At 46.8% G+C, this 26372-nt stretch overlaps 1 protein-coding gene across 1 annotated transcript in view; it reads right to left on the bottom strand.

Annotated features, from left to right (window-relative positions):
• Positions 1-500: 500 nt before the first annotated feature.
• The window catches only part of RSPH6A (radial spoke head 6 homolog A), a 50076-nt gene continuing 24204 nt past the window's right edge, over positions 501-26372 (bottom strand). Inside the window, exons 4-6 of the mRNA XM_033953616.1 lie at positions 18850-18994; positions 6892-7009; positions 501-858 (exon numbers count right to left, since the gene is read on the bottom strand). Coding sequence (XP_033809507.1) covers positions 627-858; positions 6892-7009; positions 18850-18994 — 495 coding nt within the window. The 3' untranslated portion in view covers positions 501-626. The remainder of the gene's footprint in view (positions 859-6891; positions 7010-18849; positions 18995-26372) is intronic.

Here is a 26372-nt window from a genome sequence, read left to right as displayed (position 1 = left end):
AGTTTGAGACCACTGGTCTAGTGGTATAGTCAGGGCAGGACTTATCGCCACTGGCTTCAATGTCAAAATGGCTGCCATGACATCTAGTACCTGGGGATTGCTCCTATCCCACCAGCAATTATAAGGTAGGCCTAGGGGACCTACAGGTGAGTGGGAAGGAGGTGGTGGTGGAGAAGAGTGCTGGAATAGGAATACTCCTATTTGGGGGAGGGATGGAGGAGACCACAGCAGTCTGTTGCAGTTGAAACAGAGCAATGAATTTTGGTCACAGATTTGGTTTTGGCTAAAACTGAAAAAAGTAATTTTGGTTATACTCTTTGGCATAAATGTAAAATGTGAGTGCCTAGATATTAGGCACATTGATAGCTGGTTCTGTTACAGAATAGACTCTCTCTGGTTGCCTAATTGGAACCACCCAGTTACAGAATTGCCCAGCGATCACATTATTGTAAAGGTAATTTTTATACAATAAAGACACATTAGGAAAACAAGAAAATGAGTTTTCTTAAGATTAGATTATATATTTTAAAACATCTCTATACAGTTCATCACATGGGGAAATACCAAATTTTAATGGTGGTAAATTGTGAATCTGCATTTTATTTTAAGTTTTAAAAGTTTGGTTTTTAATCATCATCATCATCTTCGTCTTCCTCTTCCTCCTCCTCCTCCTCTTCTTCTTCTAGAGCTTCCTCTTGGGCAGCCTTCAGTGCCTGTTCCTCTTCTACAGTTGGGTCACTTATCTCTGTGATTTCAGGACCACTTGGGTATTCCATCATCACCATAGGAGGTGGTGGTGGGCTATAGTTCTCTGGATTATACTTCAACCCCCAACCAACGTAGATGTTCTCAAATTTCCTATGAAAGATACAAAAAGATTAATAGGCTACTGAGTTTCCCTCAGCCATCTCCCTCTGTTGTCTGCTCCTGCAACTGATTCCTGTAATAAATATGAACATTAAATTCTGAATTGGTGAACAAACCTATTGCTCTAGTAGATAACGTTCAATATCATTAGGTGGGGGATCTATATTTAAAAGGACATATAAGGTTAACATTGGCTGCTAAGCGGATAAATCATATACTTTCAAAATGTGGGACTACTTAATGGGTAATGTTTAGCCAGATACCTCAATGTCTGGCTACAATTTAGCTGGATTATTGGAGGAGTGCCAAGAGGTATTCCAGAAGCATACTTTAAATGTTAGAGAAGTGGCGTACCAAGGGGAGGGCGGGGGGGGGGGCAGTTAATTTTTTGCAGCAGCATATTCTGTGGTCTGATTTAACTAGATATTCAGCTGCCTCATCCAGTTAACAGGATAAGTCAACCAGTTAATAGTAAGAAAATTCTTTACCACTCCAAATGGACCTCTTGGACATCTGTGTTTGTAATATATATATTTTATTATTTATATACCACTTATATCCTAAGTGGTTTACATTCAGGTACTTTATCATATTTCCCTAGCTGTCCCAGTGGGCTCAAACTCTATCTAGTGTACCTGGGGCAATGAGGGGATTAAGTGACTTGCCAGGGTCACAAGGATCATGAGGGTGCTGAGGTTGTAGCTCTAACTACTGTATGACCAGATGAAGGTATAGGCAACACATATTTTTGCCTTATTTGTACAAATCCAGAAGGGTGGCTAATGTCTGAATATTTTCAGAATGTAAAACTTTTATATCCAACCTATTCATCCTCCTCCTGCCTGAATGAGTCTGTCCTGCATGTTTCTAGAGCTACTAGCGGCAGATGCCAAGGGTGGCCCAACCTAAAGCTGGAGTTTTAAGGCCAATGAATGAGGTTTGTCTTGTAGGCTCAATAATCAAATCTCAAAAATAGAAACCATGTGAAACCCAACAATATCATATACACACTTTTTCACTTATAAACCCATTAGATTGAAATCAAAACTCATGACATATTTAGGTTACAAAATAATTGTCTCAATACATATTGTTATAGGAGGAAAAAGCCTCAGGACATGACTCGGAACCAAACTGTCCTCACAAGCCTCAAAAGTGCCTCTCATTGACATAAAAAAACCTCCTATATAATATATAGAGCTGTGGAACCAAAATGTTCTATGTTTAATATACCAACCATGGAGGATCTGAAAAGACTTCTGCAAAGCATTAATATTAAGAGCTCCAATTCCAATTAAATTTCTCCTCTTCTCCTAAAACGCTATTTTTCCTTTTTCGGCCCTTTTATTCATACTTTGATCACAAACAGTTTAACCACTGGATTTATACCGAAAGATTTCAAGGAGTCAGTTATCCACCCAATTATTAAAAATCCAAAAGAATCAACTGCAACTGAATTGAATTACCGACCTATAGCGAATATTCCCTTTCTTGCTAAACTAGTAGAAAAAGTCATCTTTAATCACATAACCAATTTCGTAGACAAAACACATACCATATTTTTCTCTCCATAAGACGCACCTGACCATAAGATGCGCCCTATATTTAGAGGAGGAAAACAAGAAAAAAACATTCTGAACTAAATTCTCCCTGCCAGGCTCTGCACCCTACACTCCTTGCCAGGCTCTGCACTCTGTCACCCCCTCTGCTGGTCTAATGGTAGGCTGGGACAGGGTGGGCAGGCCTAGTGGCAGGCAGGTCTAGTGACAGACAGGCAGGCAGGCCCCGTACCCCTCAGTACCTTAAATCATCCCCCCACATCCCCCAGTACCTTTTTTAATCATCCCCGTACAGTGATGCATCTCCCCATGATTCCATACCACCCTGACCCCCTTTCTCACCCTTCACCATGTTTCCATACCACCCTGACCCCCTTTCTCACCCTCCACACCCTTCCATACCACCCTGACCCCTTTCTCACCCTTCACCATGATTCCATATCACCCTGACCTTGCTTTCTTACCCTCCACACCCTTCACCGTTTCCATACCACCATGACCCCCTTTCTCACCCTTCACCATGATTCCATACCACCCTGACCCCCCTTTCTCACCCTCCACATCCTGACCTCCTTTTTCTCCCTTCACCACCCTACTATGCTCCTTTCTTTCTCCATCCCAAATCAGCAAGGTCCCACGATGACTGCTTCTGCTCCGGATGGAAGAGGTAAGTGACGTCGGAGGGGGCTGAGCTGGCAGACGCAGGGAATTGCGGCAAGATCCCGCGATGACTGCGGCTGTCAGTCCACCCCCCCAACGTCACTTACCTCTTCCGGTAGCCAAAATGTTCTTTTCAGAGGGGCCCCAACACTGTAGCTGTTCTCACAAGCTGCCAGCAGCTGCCCCAAGGTTTTTCCTCTGCCGCAACTTTCCATTTCCGACAGGGCAGATCGGTGCAGAGGGAAAGCTTCGGGGCAGCCACCGGCAGTTTGTGAGAACAGCTGCCATATCGGGGCCCCTCTGAAAAGGAAAATTTAGGTGTTTAATAAAGAAGTTTGGATCGCGGGGCCCCCTGGATCTGTGGGGTCCAGGGCAGTTGCCCTGTGCTCCCCCCTAACGCCGGCCCTGGGGCCCCGCTGTTTCGGGCCCTAGGCATGTGCAGAGCCGCAGTCAAGTGGCTAAAGAGCTGCATGTGTCTTGCGAGCCGCTGTTTGCCGAATGTCTCACCTATTGCACTGGAATACCTTTAATGTGCACATAATTCTTCTTAAGTCATATTTATTGTGAAACATAAATGCAGGGTGCCAGCATGTCTCAAAAACCTACAGGACCCCCGCACAATTAGACATCAGTGAAGCTATCAGAAATAGTACATGTAAGAAAAAAAAAAAAAACTGCTGTTCTTTTCTTGCTGGTGAAATGGGCAGTGGGGAGAACAGGTTTGCATGATGGGAGAAGGTAAAGTAAAGAAACTGCTGCTACTACATTCCTGTAGTAAAGCAAAGAAGGATTTTGCCACAGACAGATGGTGCATTGATCATTTTGCCCAAAGTTGCTAAGGCGTAAAGTGCAGGTCCTTCAGTTGTCATTTACAGTAGAATCTCAGTTATCTGGCACCCATGGGGATTGGTGGATGCTGGACAACTGTTTTTCTGGTTGATTGTGTGTTAGAAACCTTTTCTAACACGCATCTCAATCCCCCCCTTTCCTCCAGTCCTGAAGTATCAGCGGTCCTGAGCTGCAAAGCCCCCTCCCTCCCTTAAGCCTTGAAGCAGCAGAAGCAGACAACAGTCCTGAGCCACGAATCCCCTCCCTCCCTTACCCGAAGTGGCAGTTGGTCAGCAGGAGACAGAGCTCAAAACAGGCTGCTCAGGGCCAGCTCTGGCATAGCCCAGTGGCGTACTAATGGGGGGGGGTCCGCCCCGGATGCAAGCCCTGAGGGGGGTGCTCCCGATCCGGTTCCCCCCCCTACGTCCGGTTCAGCCCCGACGTCTCGCGTCTGGATTCCTCCCCCCTCGACCTCCCCGCACCATTTACCTGAAGCAGCCTGCAGCAAGATCGCGATCCCAGCGATCTTTGCGCTGCTTCGGCTGTTTCCTCCACCGCAGTCTCGCTCCTCCTCTGACGTCAGAGGAGGGGCGGGACCGCAGCGGAGGAAACAGAGACAAAGCAGCGCAAAGATCGCTGAGATCGCGATCTTGCTGCAGGCTGCTTCAGGTAAATGGTGCGGAGAAGCTGGGCGGATGAGCAGTCCTTCGAGGTGGTGGGAGGGCAGCAGGCCTTCAGGGTGGGGCAGGCGGGCAGGCAGGCCTTGGGGGGGGGGAGGGAGACAGGCCTTTAGGGGGACAGGCCTTCAAGGGAGGGACAGACAGGCAGGCCTTCAAGGGGGGGGACAGGCAGGCAGGCCTTCAAGGGGGGGGACAGGCAGGCCTTCGGGGGAGGGTGCAGGCCTTCAAGGGGGGGGACAGGCCTTCGAGGGGGGGTGCAGGCCTTCAAGGGAGGGGTGCAGGCCTTCGGGGGTGGGATGCAGACCTTTAAGGGGGCAGCAGGCCTTCAGGGTGGGGCGGGCGGGCAGGCAGGCCTTGGGGGGGGAGACAGGCCTTCAGGGGTGGGATGCAGACCTTTAAGGGAGGGACAGGCCTTCAGGGGAGGGGGGCCCTGGTGTAGAAGTACACGGAGGGAAGGGGGAGGGGTTCAAAGAGATGTGTATATGCCGGACTTTGGGTGGGAAGAAATAATGGGTATGAAAATAGAGGAGAGGGAGAGAAATGATGGACCATGGGTTTTAGGGAGGGTAGGAACAGAAAGGGAGAGAAGTTGGACACAAGGGATGTTGTGCAGGGGGGGAATAGAGATACTGGTTAGGAGGGTAGTTGGGAAAAGAAAGAGAGAGATGGTGGACCCTGGGGTGGTGGGGAAGGAGGGAGAGATACTGGATGAAAGGGTAGTTAAGAAAAGGTGGATCTGTGGAGGAAGACGAAAAAAAGGAAAGATGCCAGACTTCCAGGGGAGGGAAGGGAAACGGAAGGGGAGGACAGAGATGGAAGATGGATGGTTAGCATGGAGAAAGAAGAAGGAGACCATGGCAAGCAAGTTATCAGAAGACAACCAGAGCCTTGGACCAACAAGATTTGAAAAATAACCAGATAACAAAAGGTAGAAAAACTAATTTTATTTTCTGTTTTGTGATTACAATATGTCAGATTTGAAATTTGTATCCTGCCAGAGCTGGTGTTAGACCATAAACGTGAGCTAGGATTTAACAGAGAGGAAAAGTCCTTTTTGTTTCTTTATTTTATTTACACCACAGCACCAGTGTGGTTAGAAGCCAAAGGGGGGTGAAAAAGCTATAAAATATACCCACCAGGATGTTTGAAAAAAACAAAACAAAAAACACCCAATTGGGCAGGAAAATCGAATCGATAAACCAATTCAATAGGCTGAATCGAAAATTTTTTCCTGAATCTGGCAGCACTAGTTTGTGATACTGTCGTAGACTTTAGGACCTGGGATTGGGGAGAGATGGTATCCTCAGTACTTTATAAAGCAAGTGAAACGAGGATTTGGTCAGACTTTTGAAGGGTCTGCAGAAGAAAAATATTGTATAGGCCGGGAACATGAGACAGCAGGAAATGGGAACTTTTCTTCCTTCTATTTTTGTGAATGGAAAGGCTGAGGATGTCAGAGAGTTCAGTTAAAATATGTGCTTTATAAGAAAATATAATAATGTGTTTTATAAAGTTTATAAGCATTGCTGGCCGACCCGGTGAGGTGTTCCTAGTGGTGGTGGCAGCGTGTCAATGTGTTGAGAGGAAGAGGTGGTCTGGGAAATTCTGCTGAGCAAACTTCGGGCCCATTTCCACCCCCCAGTTAGTCCACTCCACTCAACTGGTTCACTGGGTAGTTATTTTGGGATCTCTTCCAGTGGTTTGTCAGTATCTCCTTCTGGTCCAAGGAAGGAAACTTTGTTAACCTTAGCATTGACCTTCAGAATATGTTTGTAGCAGCGCTGCTTGTAATGTAATGTAATATATGAGGTTCAATAAAAAAAAATTTTCACTGCCTGTTTCTATTCTGACCATTTATTCTGTTTCATGGTCATTACAAAAAATATTTTTTTACGTGGGGGGGAGGGGTGTCAAAAAATGATGGGCCCCGGGTGCCACATACCCTAGGTACACCACTGGCATAGCCTTTCTTCTGACGCATCAGAATGACTGCTGCCGCACTGGTGCTTTGGGGTGGGAGAGAGGGGAATACGTGTCTCAGCTGCTTCGGGACTTAGGTGCTTGAGGGAGGGAGGAAGGGGGGGATTTGCGCTCTGGACCACTGCTGCTTCGGGGGATTTTTTTGCTGATTGGATGAGAGTGCCGGTTAACAGAGATTCTACTATAATTTGCTCCCTTCTCTAGAGATAGCCCTTCATAGTTTCGATAGATAATTTGTTACCCACTGCATCTTTACATACTACATATGCTGAACCTAGGCTTAATCATCACTTTTCCTGTAAGTATGAGATACTTACTTGTTACTGGTGAAGGCATAGGCACCAGGCCAGAGATTGGACCGCAAAATAGCAAGTGCATATTGAGGAACTACATGAGAGGAAAGCCTGGCTGTCCAAGGAGGGGTTTGGTTAATTTCTATAAGGAGAAAAACAAAACATTTAGAAATGTTCAAACCATACAGAGATAACACTGATGAGAAAGGAAAGGGAAAATAGATCAGGTAGAAAGAAACAGAACTTGGCAAATCAAGAGAAAAATTCTCAATCTGGTTAATATTCATCTGGTAGCAGTCAGTGTTTTTTCAAATGCCGATTTGTCTCCAGCTAAACTAGACCTCAATATTTAATGCTGGGCCAAGTAAAGGCACCAGCATTGAATATCAGCGACAGATCAAATTCCTGTAGGCTGCTGGTGCTTATGTGGGTATGGTCGATATTCATCCAGGATCCACATGGAAAGATTAGGTTCTTACCTTGATAATCTTCTTTCTGGTAGAAAGGCACATCCATCTTGAACAGTGGTTATTCTCCTTAACTGCGATTTGTGTAGAAGGCATTATCCATCTTTTTCAGCTCCGCCACCTTTCTCACTGGGCTGGGCTGTGGTTCCTCAGTTTATCTCAAAGTCAGTGGCGTACCAAGGGGGGGAGGAGGCCCTCCCAGGTGCATGCTGTAAGGGAGTGCATAGCCAGAACACTGGCTCCGGGACCTCCCACCCTAGTCTGCCGTTGCTGCTTTCCTGAATGAGCACCAGTTAACTTTAAATTCAGCAATCGTGGGACCTTCCTACACCTTCTCATGGCTGCCGGTCCACCCCTCTGATGTCACTTTCTTGTTCCGAAGTAGAGCCAGCAGCTGCAGGGAGGTACAGGAAGGTCCCGTGATGGCTGCATTTAAGTTTATTGTTTATTAGAAGCTTCTATACCACTACTAACGACTGTGGAGTCAATTCTGAACAGTTTACATGAGCTTCAGTAAAGGTGTTACAGTTGCTGCTACTTGTTCGAGAAGCATACAGCAGTGGTGAGGAGGTGAGGGGGCAGGATACTTGATAGCACTGGGATGGAGAGAGAGAGAAGGAATCAGGAAACTGGTATGGAAGGGTGCTGGAGGGAGAGAGAGGGGGCAGATGCTGATGGAATTGGGGTGCAGGGAGAGGGAGATACAAACAGAAGTGGGAAGGATACTGGAATTGGGTTGGAGGGAGAGAAAGGGGGCAGATGCTGATAGAAGTGGGGTGGATGGAGAGAAGGGGCAGACATTGGATGTTAGTGGGAAGGGGAGGGGGAGAAGATGCTGGATGGAAGTGGGGATGGGAGAAAGAGAGAGAGAGAGAGAAAGAAGTGAGCAGATGCAGATAGCTCTCTACCATATGAGGAGCCGCTGAAAAGTAGAGAAAAAGAGAGCAGACACTAAATGGAATGGGAGAGAGAGGGTAGATGCAGGATGGATGTGGAGAGGTCAGAGAGAGGAAAAGATGCTGAATAGAAGGGGAAGAGAAATGGCACATGATGGAAAGAGGGGATAAATGAAAAAGGGCACATGCTGGATGGGGGAAGACAACAGAGTTAATGAAATACTGGAGGGGTGAGTGAAAGAGATGGCAAGCTGTAGGTAGACACAGTGAAAAGAGGGAAATTGAGGACTGAATAGTAAGAAAGAATTTAATCTAGATAGATGCAGAAAATAAATTAAGGAAGACAAGGGAAGAAAAGTAAAGGGAGGGATAGGGTTACCATTGGCTCCAAAAAAAAAAAAAAGAGGAAAGAGTGAGATATTCGGGTTTTACTTCCAATGAAAGCAATAGAAATAAGGAGGATGGAGAGAGACATCTGGGTAAAGCAATGGAAATAAAACCCGGATGTCTCATTCCATCCTTTTCCTGGAGCCTAGGAACTCTAGGAAGGCAGAGGAGGCAGATGAGAGAGTGAATTGCCAGATCAGACCATGGGGGGGGGGGAGATGCCAGACACTAGGGGAGGGAAGGGAAAGGAAGAAGATAGATGCCAGACCAATGGGGGTGGAGGGAGAGATGGAAGGGGGAGGAAGCAGTGTCTGGAAGGAAAGCAAGATGCCATATGGAAGGGGCAGAGAGAGGATGGAAGGAAAAGAGAAATGAACAGATGAGGAAAGCTGAAACCAGAGACGACAAAGGTAGAAAAAATTTTCTATTTCTTTATTGTCTTGCTTTAGGATAAAGTAGTATTGTAGCTGTGTTGATAAGTGTTTATAAATAAAAATAAAGTGATCCTTTTATTAAACTAATTTTAATACATTTTTGACTAATTCAGAGACCAAAACCCTCTTCCTCATGTCAGGACAGGATACTGTAACAACAGTATGCTTTACTGACCTAAGGAAAGAGATTTTGGCCTCTGAAAGCTAATTGTATTAATTTTAAAATACCATCTTTAAAGGATATAGAAGGCAATCTTCAAACAAACAATCTAAAGGGTTCTCGATTAGAAATCATTCCCCCATTTTATTAAAAAAATTTTTTTTCTTGCTTCGGCCCTTTCATCCACTCACTCATTCAAAACAGTTTACTCACTGCAACCGTTCCCACCTTTTGGAAAACTGCTATTGTTTCACCCTCTCCAAGGTAGAGTGAACGAGAGGGCACTCTCTAAAGTTAAAAGGGGATAGATTCCGTACAAACGTAAGGAAGTTCTTCTTCTTGCAATATAATATGAGTATCCACTGTATTAAAGGCAGAGGACATGTCCAATGAGACAAAACAAATTGTTTTGTTTTCATCCATCCATCTTTTGAATTGATCTACTGTAGTCACTAGAAATAGTTATAGCCTGTTTTGGCTTTTTGACCTTCAATATCCTATACCCCAAGGCCTTAAGGGTTTTCTTCACAGAGCTATTCTCTCAGGCCTGAAAGTTGTTTTTTTTTTCATTGGGTGGATCCCCTGAGTCCTACTTATGGCCACTGGTGCTCTCATATGCTGCTTCTCCTGACTATGTAAACTATGTTTATCCCAGGACAAGCAGGCAGCATATTCCCACACATGGGTGACGTCACCGACGGAGCCCCGCAGCGGACAGCCTCGAAAGCAAACTTGCTTGAAGATCTCGAGCTTTCGAGTGCTGCATCGTGCCTGCGCGCGTGCCTTCCCGCCCGAACTAGGGGGCGCATCTCCTGTGAGGATCCTCAGTTCAACGTTTTCCGCGGAGCTGAGAAGACTTGTTGACTTGGTTCCCGTAGCGTTGTGCCTTCTCTTCACTGCGGCTGAGTACTTTTTGTTGTTTTCGGTCGCTGTGTTCTCATTCTGTTCTTTTCTTTTTAAAAAAAAAAAATCCTTTTGTGTTTTATTTGACGTCGGGTTGGGAGATTGAGGCCTAGGCCTCTCTTCCTCGTTCTCGACACGGACTTTGTCCTATCTATGTCCCGGCCTGTTACCGGGTTTAAAAGGTGTTATCAGTGTGGCAGGACTATCTCCATCACTGATCCCCATAGTCAGTGTATGATCTGTCTCGGGTCGACTCATCGCCCCGAAGATTGTCTTCGCTGCCTCACTCTTCAACCTCGTGCCTTCAAGCGACGCTGCGACAGGTTCTTAGAACTTTTCCCTCGCATGGAGCCTGAAAAAGCTGTGGCCTCGGTCGAAGTATCTGTTAAACCCTCGACTTCGGGACAACCCTCGAGTGCTAAAACCTCGACCTCGCCTCCTCGACAGGCCTCGGCCTCGAAGGCCTCGGCGGTGTCCTCGAAGCCTGGATTGGGGGGTAAGTCTCCTGCTTCCTTTTCAGGTACCATCCCTAAGAAGCCGACGGAGTCTGCGTCCACGCAACCTGGGGCTCCAGGTTCGACTCCGTCTTCTCGACCATCTTCAAAACGTGCTTCCAAGTCCAGGGAATACTCTCATTCGAGGTCGCCCTCCTTGGAACGCACGAGACCACCTGTGACTCCAAGTCCTTTGGTCTCCGTCCCCATGTTTGAGGACATGCTTAAGTCAATTTTGACTACGCAGATTTCCTCGATAGTGGCTCAGTTGGTCCCGGCCTCGACTCTGTCTTCGCAACTCCAGCCTGAGCAGCAGTCTGCATCTCGTCGACGATCTCCTCGTCGCAGGTCTCGATCTAAGGTTTCCTCGTCGGATTCCTCTCCTGAACGGGTTGCTAAACAATCATTGCCTCGATCGAAGCATCGGTCTCGGTCTTCGAAGCTCACTTCCTCGAAGAGCTCGAGGCATTCGGATCTCGCTTCGAAGATTGTGCCTCGCTCTCACAGTACCATTGCCTCTTCGGTTTCATCGAGGCATTCGAGGTCGAGGTCTCAACCTTCGAGGCGTTTGTCTCGGGATCAATCTCCTCTGGCTAAACCTCGTACTCCGCGCACCTCTCCAACTCGGAGCCTTAAGCGGAAGCATTCAGCCACTCCTCCTCTGACTGGCAGTGGAGCATCCTCCATCACTTTGCACCTCGAATCGGAGCCTGTCTCTCAATATTCGCGCGAGGCTTCTCCATCGTTTTCAGTGGCGCCTCATACTCGTTCTGCCTCCCCTGAGGAAGCCTCGACCTCGAAGTCTTCTTCATTTGCGAAATTTGTTTTCGACATGGGGCAGGCGCTTAATATAGACTTGCATTCCGATTCGAAGTACACACCTGAATATCTGGCGGATATGGAGCTTTCCCATCCTCCTAAGGAGACTTTGCGTCTGCCCATGACACCGGTGCTGAAGCAGACTTTCCTGCAGAATATGGAGACTCCTTATTCTGTGACAGCGATCCCATCGAAGTTGGAGTCTCGGTATCGCACTGTTCCCTGCAAAGGTTTCGAGAAATCTCAACTTTCTCATCAGTCTCTAGTGGTGGAATCGTCCCTGAAGAAGGCTCATCCTTCTAAGGTGTCTGCAACAGTCCCACCGGGGCGCAAAGGGCGAACTATGGACAAGTTTGGGCGCAGACTTTATCAAAATTCAATGATGACAAATCGAATTTTGAATTACAACTATGTCTTTACTTCATATTTTAATTATTTTTTGAAGCAGTTGTCATCCTTTTGCCCAGACTGGCCCAAAGAACGCCTTTCTGAATATAAACACATTATTCAGTCTCTCTCTCAATTGCGTCTCTTCATGTTGCAGGCATCTTATGATGCTTTTGAGCTTTCTTCCAGGGTCTCGGCATTTGCAGTGGCCATGCGACGTCTGGCATGGCTCAGGATAGTGGACATGGATCCCAATTTACAGGATCGTTTAGCGAACCTGCCGTGCCTAGGTTCGGAGCTTTTTGATGACTCTATTGAGGCGGCTACTAAAAGGTTCTCTGAGCATGAACGCTCCTTCGCCTCTCTTCTTCGTCCAAAACCAAAATCTTCTGCGACTAGAGCTTACAAACCTCCATTACATCGGACCTTTGGGTCCTTACGGTCATCCGCGAGGGATACTTTCTGCGCCTACTTCAGGTGCCCCCAGATCACCCTCCAGGAGAGTGTCTTTCCAGTTCCTCGCAACTCCCCCTTCTTCTTCAGGAGGCTCAGGCGCTTCTTCGCCTTCGAGCGGTGGAGGAGATTCCTCCTTCCGAACACAACCTGGGGTTTTACTCCAGATACTTCCTAGTTCCAAAGAAACATAGAAACATAGAAGATGACGGCAGAAAAGGGCTATAGCCCATCAAGTCTGCCCACCCTACTGACCCATCCTCTTAAGTCTATACCTAGCGACCAATATTCCAGTTCGACCCTCGTAGGGATCCCACATAGGTATCCCATTTATTCTTAAAGTCCAGCACGCTGCTGGCCTCGATCACCTGCGCTGGAAGCTCATTCCAACGGTCAACCACTCTTTCTGTGAAGAAATACTTCCTGATGTCGCTATGAAATTTCCCGCCTCTGAGTTTGAGCGCATGCCCTCTAGTGACAGAGGGTCCCCTGAGAAAGAAGATATCATCTTCCACCTCGATACGTCCCGTGATGTATTTAAATGTCTCAATCATGTCTCCTCTCTCCCTACGTTCTTCTAGAGTGTAGAGCTGTAGTTTGTTTAGTCTCTCCTCGTACGAGAGACCCTTTAGCCCCGAGATCCTCCTGGTGGCCATCCGTTGAACCGATTCGATTCTAAGCACATCTTTACGGTAATGTGGCCTCCAGAATTGTACACAGTATTCCAGATGAGGTCTCACCATGGTTCTGTACAATGGCATTATGACTTCAGGCTTCTTGCTGACAAAGCTTCTACTGATACATCCCATCATCTGCCTTGCTTTAGATGAAGCCTTCTCCACTTGATTGGCAGTTTTCATATCTGCACTGATGATTACTCCTAGGTCTCGTTCCGCCGAAGTACAAGTTAAAGTTTCTCCATTCAAGGTGTAATTTCTGCATGGATTACCGCTACCGAGGTGCATAACCTTACATTTCCCAGCGTTAAAGCCCAACTGCCAGGTCGAGGACCATCTTTCCAATGTAAGCAGGTCCTGTGCCATACTATCCTGTAAAGTACATTCCCTTACTATATTGCATAGTTTAGCGTCGTCGTCGAATAATGTTATTTTACCATGAAGCCCCTGAGTCAGATCCCCTATGAATATGTTGAAAAGGAGTGGGCCCAGGACTGAACCCTGCGGTACTCCGCTGGTCACCTCCGATGTTTTAGAGAGGGTACCGTTTACCATTACCCTTTGTAGTCTTCCACTTAGCCAATCATTGACCCAAGTAGTTAGTGTTTCTCCTAACCCCATCGATTTCATTTTGCTCAACAGCCTGCGGTGTGGGACGCTATCAAATGCTTTACTGAAATCCAGGTACACGATGTCCATAGACTCTCCCAAGTCTAGCTTCCTTGTCACCCAGTCAAAGAAGCTGATGAGATTAGATTGGCAGGACCTACCCCCGGTGAATCCATGTTGATTGGGATCCCGTAGATTTCCCTCAGACAGGATCGTGTCTAATTTGCGTTTAATTAAAGTTTCCATGAGTTTACACACTATTGATGTGAGACTCACCGGCCTGTAATTCGCAGCCTCTGCCCTGCAACCCTTTTTGTGTAGAGGAATGACGTTGGCTGTTTTCCAGTCCAAGGGTACTCTCCCCGTGCTTAGGGAGAGATTGAAGAGTGCAGCTAGCGGTATCGCCAGGACATCGCACAACTCCTTGAGCACTCTTGGGTGCAGATTGTCTGGTCCCATGGCCTTATTTACCTTTAGTCTTGACAGTTCACTGTAAACTTCACCTGGTGTAAACTCAAAATTCTGAAACGGGTCGTTCGCATTTGACTTAGCCTCTAACTGAGGACCGTGTCCTGGTGCCTCACAAGTGAAGACAGAGCAGAAATATTCGTTCAGTAGTTCGGCTTTATCTGAATCTGCTTCCACGTAATTCCCATCCCGTTTGATAAGGCGTACTATCCCGTCTGTGTTCTTTTTCCTATCACTAATATACCTGAAGAAGGATTTGTCTCCCTTCTTAATGTTCTTTGCTAGAGTTTCCTCCACACGAAGTTTGGCCTCCCTAATTGCTGTTTTGACCGCTGTAGATCTGGTCCTATATTCCATGATGGCTTCTCTTGTTTCCGTACGCTTGTAGGAAAGAAATGCTTTTTTCTTCTCCTTAACAAGGTGTGAGATCTCTGCGGTGAACCATTGGGGTTTATTGTTTCTTTGTCGTTTATTTACTGATTTTATGAAGCGGCTAGTTGCTTCATGTATGGTTGATTTCAGTGTTAACCACTTATCTTCTACATTATCGGTCTCCACTTGGTCCTGCAGCGTCCGATGTACGAAATCTCCCATGCGTGTGAAGTCTGTGCTGCGGAAATGGAGTACCTTTGTTTTCGTGTTTGATCTAGGGAAGCCTTTCCTAAGGTTGAACCATATTATGTTGTGGTCACTGGAGGCTAGCGTATCTCCTACTGAGACCTCTGAAACGCTTTCCCCGTTTCCCTAGTGGGCTCCATCACCATTTGTTTGAGACGGGCTCCCTTTATGGAGTTTAATAACCTCCTACTAGCGCTGGTTGTCGCTGAAAGTGTGCCCCAGTCTGTATCAGGCATATTGAAGTCCCCAAGTAGTACAGTGTCTCCCCTTAGAGTGATATTCTCAATGTCTTCAATTAGGTCTGTGTCCATGTCATCCAGTTGTCTAGGGGGTCTGTATACCACACCAAGATACAGGCACTTTTCTCTGCCTCTTGCCAGGTTTACCCAGAGGGATTCCCCTGTGTATTTGACATCTGTAATCCTGGTGGTTTTGATGTCCTCTTTAATATATAATGCTACCCCCCCCACCTAACTTGCCCTCTCTGTCCCGACGAAGTAAGTTGTAACCCGGTATAGCCATATCCCACCCATGAGAGTCCGTTAGCCAAGTTTCGGATATCGCCGCCACGTCTAGGTCAGCATTCCTTATTTCAGTCTCTAATTCTAGAAGTTTATTACCTAAACTGTGTGCATTAATATACATAGCCCTCCACTCTTTATGTTTGCTAAATCCCAAGAAGACGGGGGATTTGCGACCCATTCTGGATCTCCGAGCTCTCAACAAATTTCTAGTCAAAGAGAAATTTCGCATGCTCTCTCTTCCGGTTCTGTACTCCCTCATGGATCAGGGAGATTGGATGTGCTCACTGGACCTCAAAGAGGCTTATACTCACATTCCTATCCATCCAAATTTTCGCAAATATCTCCGGTTCAAGGTGGGGAACCTTCACCTTCAATACAGGGTTCTTCCGTTTGGCTTGGCAACCTCTCCCCGGGTCTTCACCAAGTGTCTAGTCGTGGTAGCCGCGGCCCTTCGTGCTCGGGGACTTCAAGTTTTTCCTTACCTCGACGATTGGCTTATCAAAGCTCCTTCTCTTCCAGGGGTTACTCAAGCGACCCTTCAGACTATCTCTTTTCTTCAAAGTCTGGGGTTCCATATCAACTTTCCCAAATCTCAGTTGGTTCCAACTCAATCGATCCAATTTATTGGCGCCGTGTTGGATTCTGTTCGCATGAGAGCTTTCCTCCCCCTCAATCGTCAGGACACTCTCTTGCGCCTTTGTCATCACGTAATTTCCCTGTCGACTCTCACGGCTCGACAAATGATGGTCCTTCTCAGACATATGGCATCTACGGTGCATGTGACTCCCTTTGCAAGACTCCACCTTCGCATCCCTCAGTGGACACTGGCGTCCCAGTGGCAACAAGCCCTGGATCCACCTTCTCGTCATATAGCGGTGACGCCTTCATTAAAGAAGTCTCTCCGCTGGTGGATGCTCTCTTCAAATCTTTCCAGAGGTTTGCAGTTACACCATCTTCCTCATCAGAAAGTTCTCACAACAGATTCGTCCGAGTACGCATGGGGAGCCCACGTAGATGGTCTCCGTACGCAAGGTTTATGGACTGCCACAGATCGTCGATGTCACATCAATCTGTTGGAACTCAGAGCGATATTTCTTGCTCTCAAAGCTTTTCTTCACCTCCTTCACGACCAAGTAGTCCTTGTTCGGACGGACAATCAAGTAGCGATGTATTATGTCAACAAACAGGGTGGGACGGGTTCCCACTCCCTTTGTCAGGAAGCTCTGAGGTTGTGGCATTGGGCGATTTCTCACAACATCCTTCTTCGCGCTGTTTATATTCAGGGCCTTCAGAATTGCCTTGCAGACAAATTGAGTCGTCTGCTTCAGCCTCACGAATGGACGCTCAACTCCCCCACACTTCGTCAAGTATTCACTCGATGGGGGACTCCTCGGGTGGATCTCTTTGCGTCACCCAACAACTTCAAACTACCTCTGTTTTGTTCCCGCATTTTCTCGCCTCTTCGTCTCGAGGCGGATGCTTTTCTTCTGGATTGGAGGGGTCAGTTCCTCTACGCCTTTCCTCCTTTCCCTCTGATTCTCAAAACCCTTGTCAAGCTGAAGTCGGACCATGCCACGATGATTCTTATAGCGCCTCGGTGGCCCCGTCAACCTTGGTTCTCTCTTCTTCTTCAACTCAGCATCAAGGAACCTCTTCTTCTGCCAGTTTTTCCTTCTCTGCTCACTCAGAGTCAGGGGTCTTTACTTCATCCAAACCTGCAGTCTCTTCATTTGACAGCATGGTTCCTTTCTACTTGACAGATTCTGCTAAATTTTCTCAGTCTGTTCAGGATGTATTTCTGGCCTCCAGAAAACCGTCCACTCGTCAATGTTATGGTCAAAAATGGACCAGATTCTCGACTTGGTGTTCCACTCATAGTCTTCAGCCAAAATCTTCTCCTTTGGCTTCCGTTCTGGATTATTTGCTTCATTTATCTCAGTCAGGTCTTCAATCCACATCTATTAGAGTTCATCTTAGTGCAATTGCTGCTTTTCATCAGCCTTTGGATGGGAAACCGCTCTCGGCACACCCTCTGGTTTCTCGTTTTATGAAGGGTCTTTTTAATCTCCATCCACCTGTCAAACCGCCTCCTGTTGTATGGGATCTTAATGTGGTTCTGGCTCAACTGATGAAACCTCCTTTTGAACCTATTGACTTGGCTCATTTTAAATTTCTTACTTGGAAAACTGTTTTCTTGATTGCCCTCACTTCAGCTCGTCGAGTTAGTGAGTTGCAAGCTTTGATCTCGGACCCGCCTTTCACAGTTTTTCACCATGATAAGGTGGTTCTCCGTACACATCCCAAATTCTTACCTAAAGTAGTGCCTGATTTTCATATCAATCAATCTATTGTGCTACCGGTATTTTTTCCTAAGCCGCATTCTCACCCTGGTGAGGCGTCACTGCATACTTTGGACTGTAAACGTGCGTTGGCATTTTATCTTCAACGTACTCAACCTCACAGAACTTCTCCTCAACTTTTCATTTCTTTTGACCCAAATAGATTAGGTCATCCCATCTCGAAGCGTACCATCTCCAATTGGATGGCTGCTTGCATTTCTTTCTGCTATGCTCAGGCTGGTCTTCCTCTACAGAGTCGAGTGACGGGCCACAAAGTCAGAGCTATGGCGGCTTCTGTTGCTTTCCTCAGATCAACTCCTATTGAGGAAATTTGCAAGGCTGCCACTTGGTCCTCGGTTCATACTTTCACCTCTCATTACTGTCTGGATACTTTATCCAGGAGGGATGGCCATTTTGGCCAATCTGTTTTGCAAAATCTTTTTTCGTAAATTGCCAACTTCCCTCCCCCCTTTTTTTTACTTAGCTTGGAGGTCACCCATGTGTGGGAATATGCTGCCTGCTTGTCCTGGGATAAAGCACAGTTACTTACCGTAACAGGTGTTATCCAGGGACCCCTCCCACCTCCCCTGGTTGGCTTCTTAGCTTGGTATCTGAACTGAGGATCCTCACAGGAGATGCGCCCCCTAGTTCGGGCGGGAAGGCACGCGCGCATGCGCGATGCAGCACTCAAAAGCTCGAGATCTTCAAGCAAGTTTGCTTTCGAGGCTGTCCGCTGCGGGGCTCCGTCGGTGACGTCACCCATGTGTGGGAATATCTGTCTGCTGTCCCTGGATAACACCTGTTACGGTAAGTAACTGTGCTATCTGTTTGACTGGGATACTAAACAGGGACGAGTGTTGCTTACTATTTGGCAGCCATTCTTGGATACCTTGACTCCACATGCATGCAACCGTGTTTTACTTGGTTGCCCCTGACTTAAATTTTTGCTGTTCTTTCCCTCACATTCCTGGGGTGGGGGTGGGGGTGAAGGGATGGATAGCTGCTTAACTTGGTCTTTGTAACACTGTATTTGCTTTTTGTTTCATTGTATATGGCAACTTTTTTTCTGTGTTGCTTTGTTGTACTTGATTATATTTTCTTGAAAACTTAATATGATTAAAAAAATAATATAAAAACAAATAAACAAGAACAGAAGACAGATAATATGAGACATATGGTCAGACTGGATGTCATGTTTCTATTAAAAAGAGCAAATAAAGGAGAGGAAAATGGAGAGAAATAAAGAAGCAAAGGGAAACCACGAGAATAACTGTTAAAGAGCGTAGGGGTGAGAGAGAGATGAATTGGAAAAATGCAATCTGGAAAGTTAGTTGGAGTGGTCCTCACCTGCATCTTCAGAAAGAGGTGTTAGAAGAGGGGGCCCCACCTCTGGTTCCTGTTCACCTGGTTCATCTCCCTCTTCTTCTTCATCCTCCTCTTCTTCAATCTCTTCCTCAGACTTCTGGTAAGCATTAAACCAGACACACCGACCCTGAAAAACAAAGTGGAAGGTGTTAATGCAACTGATTAGTGTGGGGGTAGGGGAAGCAAGGAGGGTCCCTTTTAATGTGTACAGATTATAATGAAATAGCCATCATCACATATTCTGTTACATCTACTCAGGAGTCTGTACATATGGTGTTCAATCTGTTCCTACAAATTTGACTTGCAAAAGTGTGAATACTTACAGCTTTGAGCACCTCTCACAGAGATGGAGCACCGTGTCCCCTTCTAGGTTTTCTTCTGCAAGCAAACTGTGCAGAGGTGTTTTGATCTGCTCTGCTTAGTTTTCCTTTTCTTTTCGGCTTTGTCCACTGGGGGGGGGAGGTTTTCTGAGATTTTGGTGCCCTGAGATCCCATTCTTGGGGATCATCAGCCTTGGAAAAGATGTAGGTTCCATTGAGCTGGACTGCAGCTGTGTGTCTTTGAGTGGACCTAGGGAGCCAGCCTACTGTGTAACTTCAGGACTTGGGGTCCGTTCCCCTGGGAGCCTGAGTTTCTTAGTGGCTTGAGTGTAGGCTGTGGGCACCCTCGGGATATCAGGGCACTGACTGTATAGTTTGCCCACCCCCATCGCGCTGTAGGGTCCCCATGGAGGTGGAGGTCTCAGTTGGGGTCAGTCTGACTGGCAGCCCAAAAATTTCTTGAGTTGGATTGGAAGCATCTGAGGCAGAAAGTCCTTTCCTTCTTTCCAGTTGCACTGAAATAGCTGACAGGAAGGCACCTCAACAGAACTGAGAGTACAGCCCCATTATTTCCTATGGGAAAATCAGGCTGGGTCTGAAAATCTTAAATTTGAGGGGTTTTGAGGTTAAGGTTTAAGTCTCCCATCTCCAGTCACTGATTCTGAACTTTCAGTTAAGTTTCCACAGGCCATTTTTGGCATGATTTTTCTAGCAGCAGACATTTTGGATTTCAATTGATCTTTTTTATAAAAGCTTCTAGCTGTTTCATTTGATATTGATTTTAATCAACTAGGATGGACTTCTCAGGGTGTGAGTACAATGTTAATTGCAAAAATTGTGAGGTTGTTTGTCAGAGGAGCGTTCATGTACTGCGTACCACAGCACATGCAAGGGAAGGAGTTTCAGCTTAGTCCCATCCTTGACCTCCAGGGTTGGTGAACCACTATGGGTCCAAGAAATGGGGAAAAAGTTCTGTCCAGATCCCCTATTTCATGATGATGTGAATTGTGAAGTGGAGGCATGTGGAGTCTGCGGAACCCAAGAAAGCCCAGCCAGAGGTTCTGCAGGCTTCATTTGCTTCCCGTGCAGAAGGCTTGTCCCCAGAATTTGTGAATCTTTTGTGGCCAGCCTTTCTGACAAGTCCAGGACAGGCAGAACAGCCTGCATGCATGATGCCGTCAACCCAGGAAGCATCCTCTAGTCTGGTGTCTGCTTCTCGGTTGAGCAAGCTGGGCCATGGCTCCAGTGACCTGCTATACTGGCCAGATTGGAGCTTAGACTCCATGCTGTTTTTGTCTCAGGACTCTGATTCAGTCCTGGATGACTCTGGTTTCCTGTTTGAGTCTGGTAGTCAAGAGGCCTCCCTGGCTCATGACCGAGGGATGACCCTCAGATCCACTGTCTCTTCAAGTCAGTCTCAGTCTACCAGTTTTATTGTTGACTCTTAAAGAACTGAAGCTGGAGGCTTCACCCTTCACTTTCCAGTGCACGGTCATGCTCAGACCTCTTTTTTCCTGTGCATCCAAATATTATTTCACTGGTTATGGAACAGTGGAAGACCCCGGAGGGGTCCTTGTGGATTGCCAAGGTCATGTTCAGGCTTTATCCCATGGCACCAGAGTTTCAGAAGCTATTTGAACAGCCAAAGGTAAGGCTCTATCAAAAGAGGGTAGTGATATGCTGAAAGATGTTTAGGATCGCAAGGTGAACATGATTTTGAAAAAGCAGTTTGAAGTTCTTGCTCTGGGGATCAAGGGTGCCGCTGATGCCTTGTTTGCTGCTCGGGTCTGCCACATCAGATTGTGGTGGATGCCTGCCCCCAGCTTGTGCTGGAAGGGGTAGATTATGTGGCAGGTGCTGCACCCTTCGATGACGACAGCTTCATCGAAGACTCCATGCTGTAGAGCGACTCCCACAAGATGCAACAATGCTTGAAAGCACGAGCTGTAAGTGTTGAGCAAGGCCGGCATGATTTCGGAAGGTGTTGAGGCCCGAGACACCGAAGACAGCGTCGATGAGGGTCCGTTAGTGAAATAGCGCGCTGGCACTTGGAACACTTTTTAAAACCGGTAGCAGGCCGGGACATAGGCCGGAAGAGCTCCATTGCAAGATCAAAGCCGTGGGGCTGCGGCCATGTGGCCTGCCCGGTCGAACAGATGGAAGAAATTTATTTATTTTTTTTGGAAAAACAACAAAACACGACGAAAATCAGCGATTATGAGAAAATAAACCCAAAACCACGGACTTAGAAGGCACAAGTGAAGAACACTTCGGGCAGAGAGTCTAAGACGGACTTCTCGGCTCCGCGGAAAAGTAAGAACTGAGAAGACTGTGCTGGGCGGGAAAGCACTCGCGCATGCGCGGTGCGAGCAACTCGAAATTTCGAGTTTCTTCAAGCAAGACTGCTTGTGAGGCGTCCGCATTGGGGCTCCGTTGGATCACATCACCCACTTGTGAGAATACCTGCCTGCTTGTCCTGGGATAAACCAAGGTTCCACTGTAGAAGTAAAACAAATAACAAAAAATAAGAAAATATCATTTTATTGGACTAATCCATTTTTCAATTAGCTTTCAGAAGCCAAATCTTTCTTCAAGACAGTAAAGTATACTGCTGTTATGGTATCTTGTTCTGACCTGAGGAAAGGGGTTTAGTCCCAAAAAAATTGCCTTATTTCCATTTCTTATTTATAAACTTTTATCAATATAATTACAATACTACTTGATTCTATGTAAAGCAACAAAAAAAAAAACCAACTTTCTACCTTCAATTATCTTCTTTTCACTCTCTTCTTTCTATACAGCGTTTGTCCTCTCTCCCTTCCATGCAACATCTCCCTCTCTCTTTGCCCCTTTCACCCAGCCTCTGCCCTCTCTCCCCACCCCTTCCATCTACTGTCCACCCTCTCTGCCCTTTCCATCCAGTGTCTGCCCTCTCTTCCACATGGCATCTTCTCTCTTTTTATGTCCCTTCAATAAACTATATATCCTGTGCCCTTTCTCTCCTTTGTACATGATTCATTTCAGCTTCACCCCTTCTCCATTTTTCTGTCTCCACCCCCTCCCCTATGCTCTGGCATCTCTCTTCTCCTTTCCTTCCTTCCCACTCCACCCCATGGTCTGGCATCTCTATCTTCTTCCCTTCCCTGTGCCCTGGCATCTCTCTCCTCTTTCTCCCTCTCCCTCCTTGCTTTGGCACCTCCTCTCTTTCCTTTCCCTCTGGTCTGTCATTTGTTTCCTTAGTTTCCCCTCTCTCCCCCACCCAATGCCCTGGCATCTCTCTCCTCTCCTTCCATCCCCATCTCCATTATCTGGCATCTCCTCTCCTTCCTTTCTCTCCTTCCCTCCTGGTATGGCATCTGCCCCCCCCCCCCATATGCCCTGACATCTCCCCCTCCCTCCCATTGTCTTGGCATCTCTCTTTCTTCTCCTCTCCCTTCTCTGGTCTTCCTTCTCCCTCATTCCCTCTCTCCTCCCAACTGGGTGCAGCAGCAGCATTTCTCTCCTCCTCCCCCCCCCCAATTGGCCACAGTGCAGCATTCACAATTCGCTATAGGCTAAGGTGGGAGATAGGGAAGCGACGAGGAAAGCTTAGAACTAGCTGCTCTTGCTCGCTTCAGGCCTTCCTTGCTGCTGGGCCCTGCATTAGCGGAAACAAAAAGAAGGAAGGACCTGGCAGTGAGGAAGGCCCGAAGCGAGCAATAGCAGAAAGTTGTAAGCTTCCCTCCCTGCCCTAGCCTTTAGCGAATTAAACTCATGCTCCAGAGCTCTATAGGTAACACTGCATGCCGGCTTCCCTTCTCTTCCCTCCCCCCCTTGGGACGTAAGTTTCAGTTTCAGAGGGGAATAAGGGAAGCCAGCATGCACAGTTTTACTGTTAGAACCCTAGAGCATGGGTTCAAGTCGCTTGCTGATGCTTTAAAAAAAACAAACCAAAAGTCAGGCTGAGATAGGAGTCTAACTTCTGGCAGCTCTTCAGGCTGTGCCGAGTCAGCCCGGGGAATCCCCAAGCCAGTGAGAGGGTGTTTTTTAAAAAATGTTTGAGCAGCGGTGGCAGCAGCAGGATTTGTGACCGAAATGACAGCCTGGCTGTCATCTAAATTAGCTGGGCGGAGCACCCGGCTAAAAGGCTCTAGGGAGAACACTGCCTAACCGTTTGTCTTTCCTCATACGAAGAGGAATTCCATCCTCTTTACCATCTTGGTCGCTCTTCTTTGAACCTTTTCTAGCGCAACTATATCTTTCTTGAGATAAGGAGACCAGAACTGAACACAATACTCCAAATGAGGTCACGCCATGGAGTGATAAAGGGGCATTATAACATTCTTAGTCTTGTTTACCATCCCTTTTTTTAATAATTCCTAGCATCCTGTTTGCTTTTTTTGCACGCTGCTACACATTGGGCGGAAGGTTTCATCGTACTGTCTACGATGACACCCAGATCCTTTTCTTGGGCGCTAATCCCCAAGGTGGATCCTAGCATCTGGTAACTGTGATTCAGGTTATTCATCACTTTGCATTTGCCCACATTAAATTTCATCTGCCATTTGGACACCCAGTCTTCCAATTTCCTAAGGTCCGCCTGCAATTTTTCATAATCCGCATGCGTTTTAACAACTTTGAACAGTTTAGTGTCATCTGCAAATTTAATCACCTCACTCGTTCCTATTTCCAGATCATTTATAAATAAGTTAAATAGCACTAGTCCCAGTACAGACCCCTGTGGCATTCCACTATTTACTCTCCTCCATTGAGAAAAATGACAATTTAACTCTACCCTCTGTTTTCTATCCGATAACCAATTCCTAATCCACAACAAAACTTTGCCACCTATCCCATGACACTTTAATTTTCTCAGGAGCATCTCATGAGGAACTTTATCAAAAGCTTTCATACAATCAACAGGGGTAGCAGGTTTAAAATCAAGAAAAGGACTTCACAGTAACACCGAGGACACCACACAGATTCCTACACAAGGAGAAGCCACTTAAGACGACAGACCAGCAAGCGGGCAGCAATGGATGCAGCAGACAGAAGCAGGATGTTGAGCTACCCAGTTTTCTGCACCATTTGCCATATGTATGACTACCTCCCCTCTGAGAGGCGGTCTTTATGCACTTGATGCGAGGAACTGGAGGACTTGAAGAAGCAAGTCAGACTCCTGGAGGGCAGAATACTGGAACTAGAAGCACTTTGAGCAGTGGAAGAGGAGGACAGATAGGCAGAAAACTTCATGGCAGAGATAACTGTTGAGGAAGAAGTCAGGGAGTTAGAGAAGTTCATTGAACAGGCATACAGGGAGGCCGAGGAAAATCACCAACAACAGTGGAACTGCCCAGATACATATACAGTGAGCGAGGACCAAGCTACATCTACAGTGAGTGAGGACCACCTGAAGGACAACCACAAGGAAGACGAGTCCGGTGCAAGTCAACGCCAGGATGAGGGAAGATGGAAGTGCACAGAGGACACGGACCTATAGCTGGAGAGATGGTCATACACCAGGAACACGGACCTGCGGCTAGAAAGGCAAGAGAAGATAGAGAGGACAGCAATCGTCGTGGGGGATTCCATCATTAGACAAGTCGACAGCCACATAGCGGGAGGAAGACAGGATCGGCTGGTGACCTGCTTACCAGGAGCCAAGGTAGAAAATATAATGAGCCGCATTGACTGGATCATTGACAGCGTGGAAGAGGAAGATACGGTGGTGGTGATCCATGTGGGGACAAACAACATGAGCAACAGGAACTACAGCAGGGAAGGACTGAAGGACCAGTTCTGGATGTTAGGAGGGAAGCTGAAAACCAGAACGCTGAGGGTAGCATTCTCAGAGATCCTGCCGGTACCCAGGGCTGATGAGAAGAGGCAGACGGAGCTTCAAGCAGTCAACGAATGGATGAGGTGCTGGTGTGAGGAAGAATGATTCCACTTCGTGCGCAACTAGACAATGTTCTGGGGGAAGAGCAAGCTATTCAGGAAGGATGGACTCCATTTCAGCGGAGACGGAATGAGGCTACTTGCAAGCAACATCAAGAGAGAAATTGAGAAGTTTTTAAACTAGGAAGAAGGGAAAAGCCAACAGTTGACCAAGAGTCGTTGGTTTGGGAAACGGTATACCCAGAGGATACCGTTCAGGAGGATAGCGGGGAAGACTCACCAGATCATAGGCAAGACAGAAATCCTGACAGATCGAAAGGGACACAAGAGGGAAGGAAATGCAAGAAAGTAAAAGGCCGCAAACTCAAATGTATGTACATGAAAGCAAGGAGCCTAAGGAATAAGATGGGGGAATTGGAAGCTATGGCACAAAAAGATAACCTTGACATCATCGGCATCACAGAAACATGGTGGAACAAGGAAAATGTCTGGGACACTGTTCTACCGGGATACAAGCTATACCACAGACACAAAGTAGGTAAAAAAAAGGTGGGGGTATTGCCCTATACGTCAAAGAGGGAATTGAGTCTACCGGAGAGAACACGCCGGAAACGAAAAATAAGGTAGAGTCTCTATGGGTCAAAATTCCAGGAACAAATGGAACGGAAACGAAGATCGGCATCTACTACAGACCCCCAGAGCACTCTGAAGAAATTGATGGAGAAATGACGGACGAGATTAAACGCAACTGCAAGAGAGGTAAGGCAGTTACCATGGGTGACTTTAATTATCTGGAGATAGTCTAGAACCTAGGCTCCTCCGGCTGCAGTAGGGAGACCAAGTTCCTGCATGTTGTAGATGTCAGCATAGCTATCGCAACCATTCAGCATTTTTAGTTGGCATTACTTATGTCAGCGAAGGCCTATGGGAAATTATATCAATCTGACTCTGGCATGTGAATGCAGATAGACCCTGAGGACAGGGAAACTGTTTTAAGTAGCCCTGATTGAATCATGACTAGCTAAAAGGTGTTAATGTCTGATTAAGAGGGTGCTTAGGACAATGGGTCCAGGTGCACAGATCAAGAAGATAGGCTGCTTGAATGGGACAAAGAAGCCAGAGACTAATCCCATCTCCATGCCTGCAAGTATCACACCGTCCTTTATCAATTAAATTAACCATTGTTTCAAACAGTTTACGAATTCTAAACAGAAAGATACTGGGACATACAATAGTTTCTATATTCAGAATAAGATTCCAAGGTATAAAAGCCTCCTCTCTGCTCTATCAATCTATCTATCTATCTCT

Source organism: Geotrypetes seraphini, chromosome 8 (assembly GCF_902459505.1).
Source record: "Geotrypetes seraphini chromosome 8, aGeoSer1.1, whole genome shotgun sequence".
Taxonomy (NCBI): domain Eukaryota; kingdom Metazoa; phylum Chordata; class Amphibia; order Gymnophiona; family Dermophiidae; genus Geotrypetes; species Geotrypetes seraphini.
The sequence above is the reverse complement of the archived record's forward strand: the minus strand, read 5'-3'. Positions and strand labels throughout refer to the sequence as shown.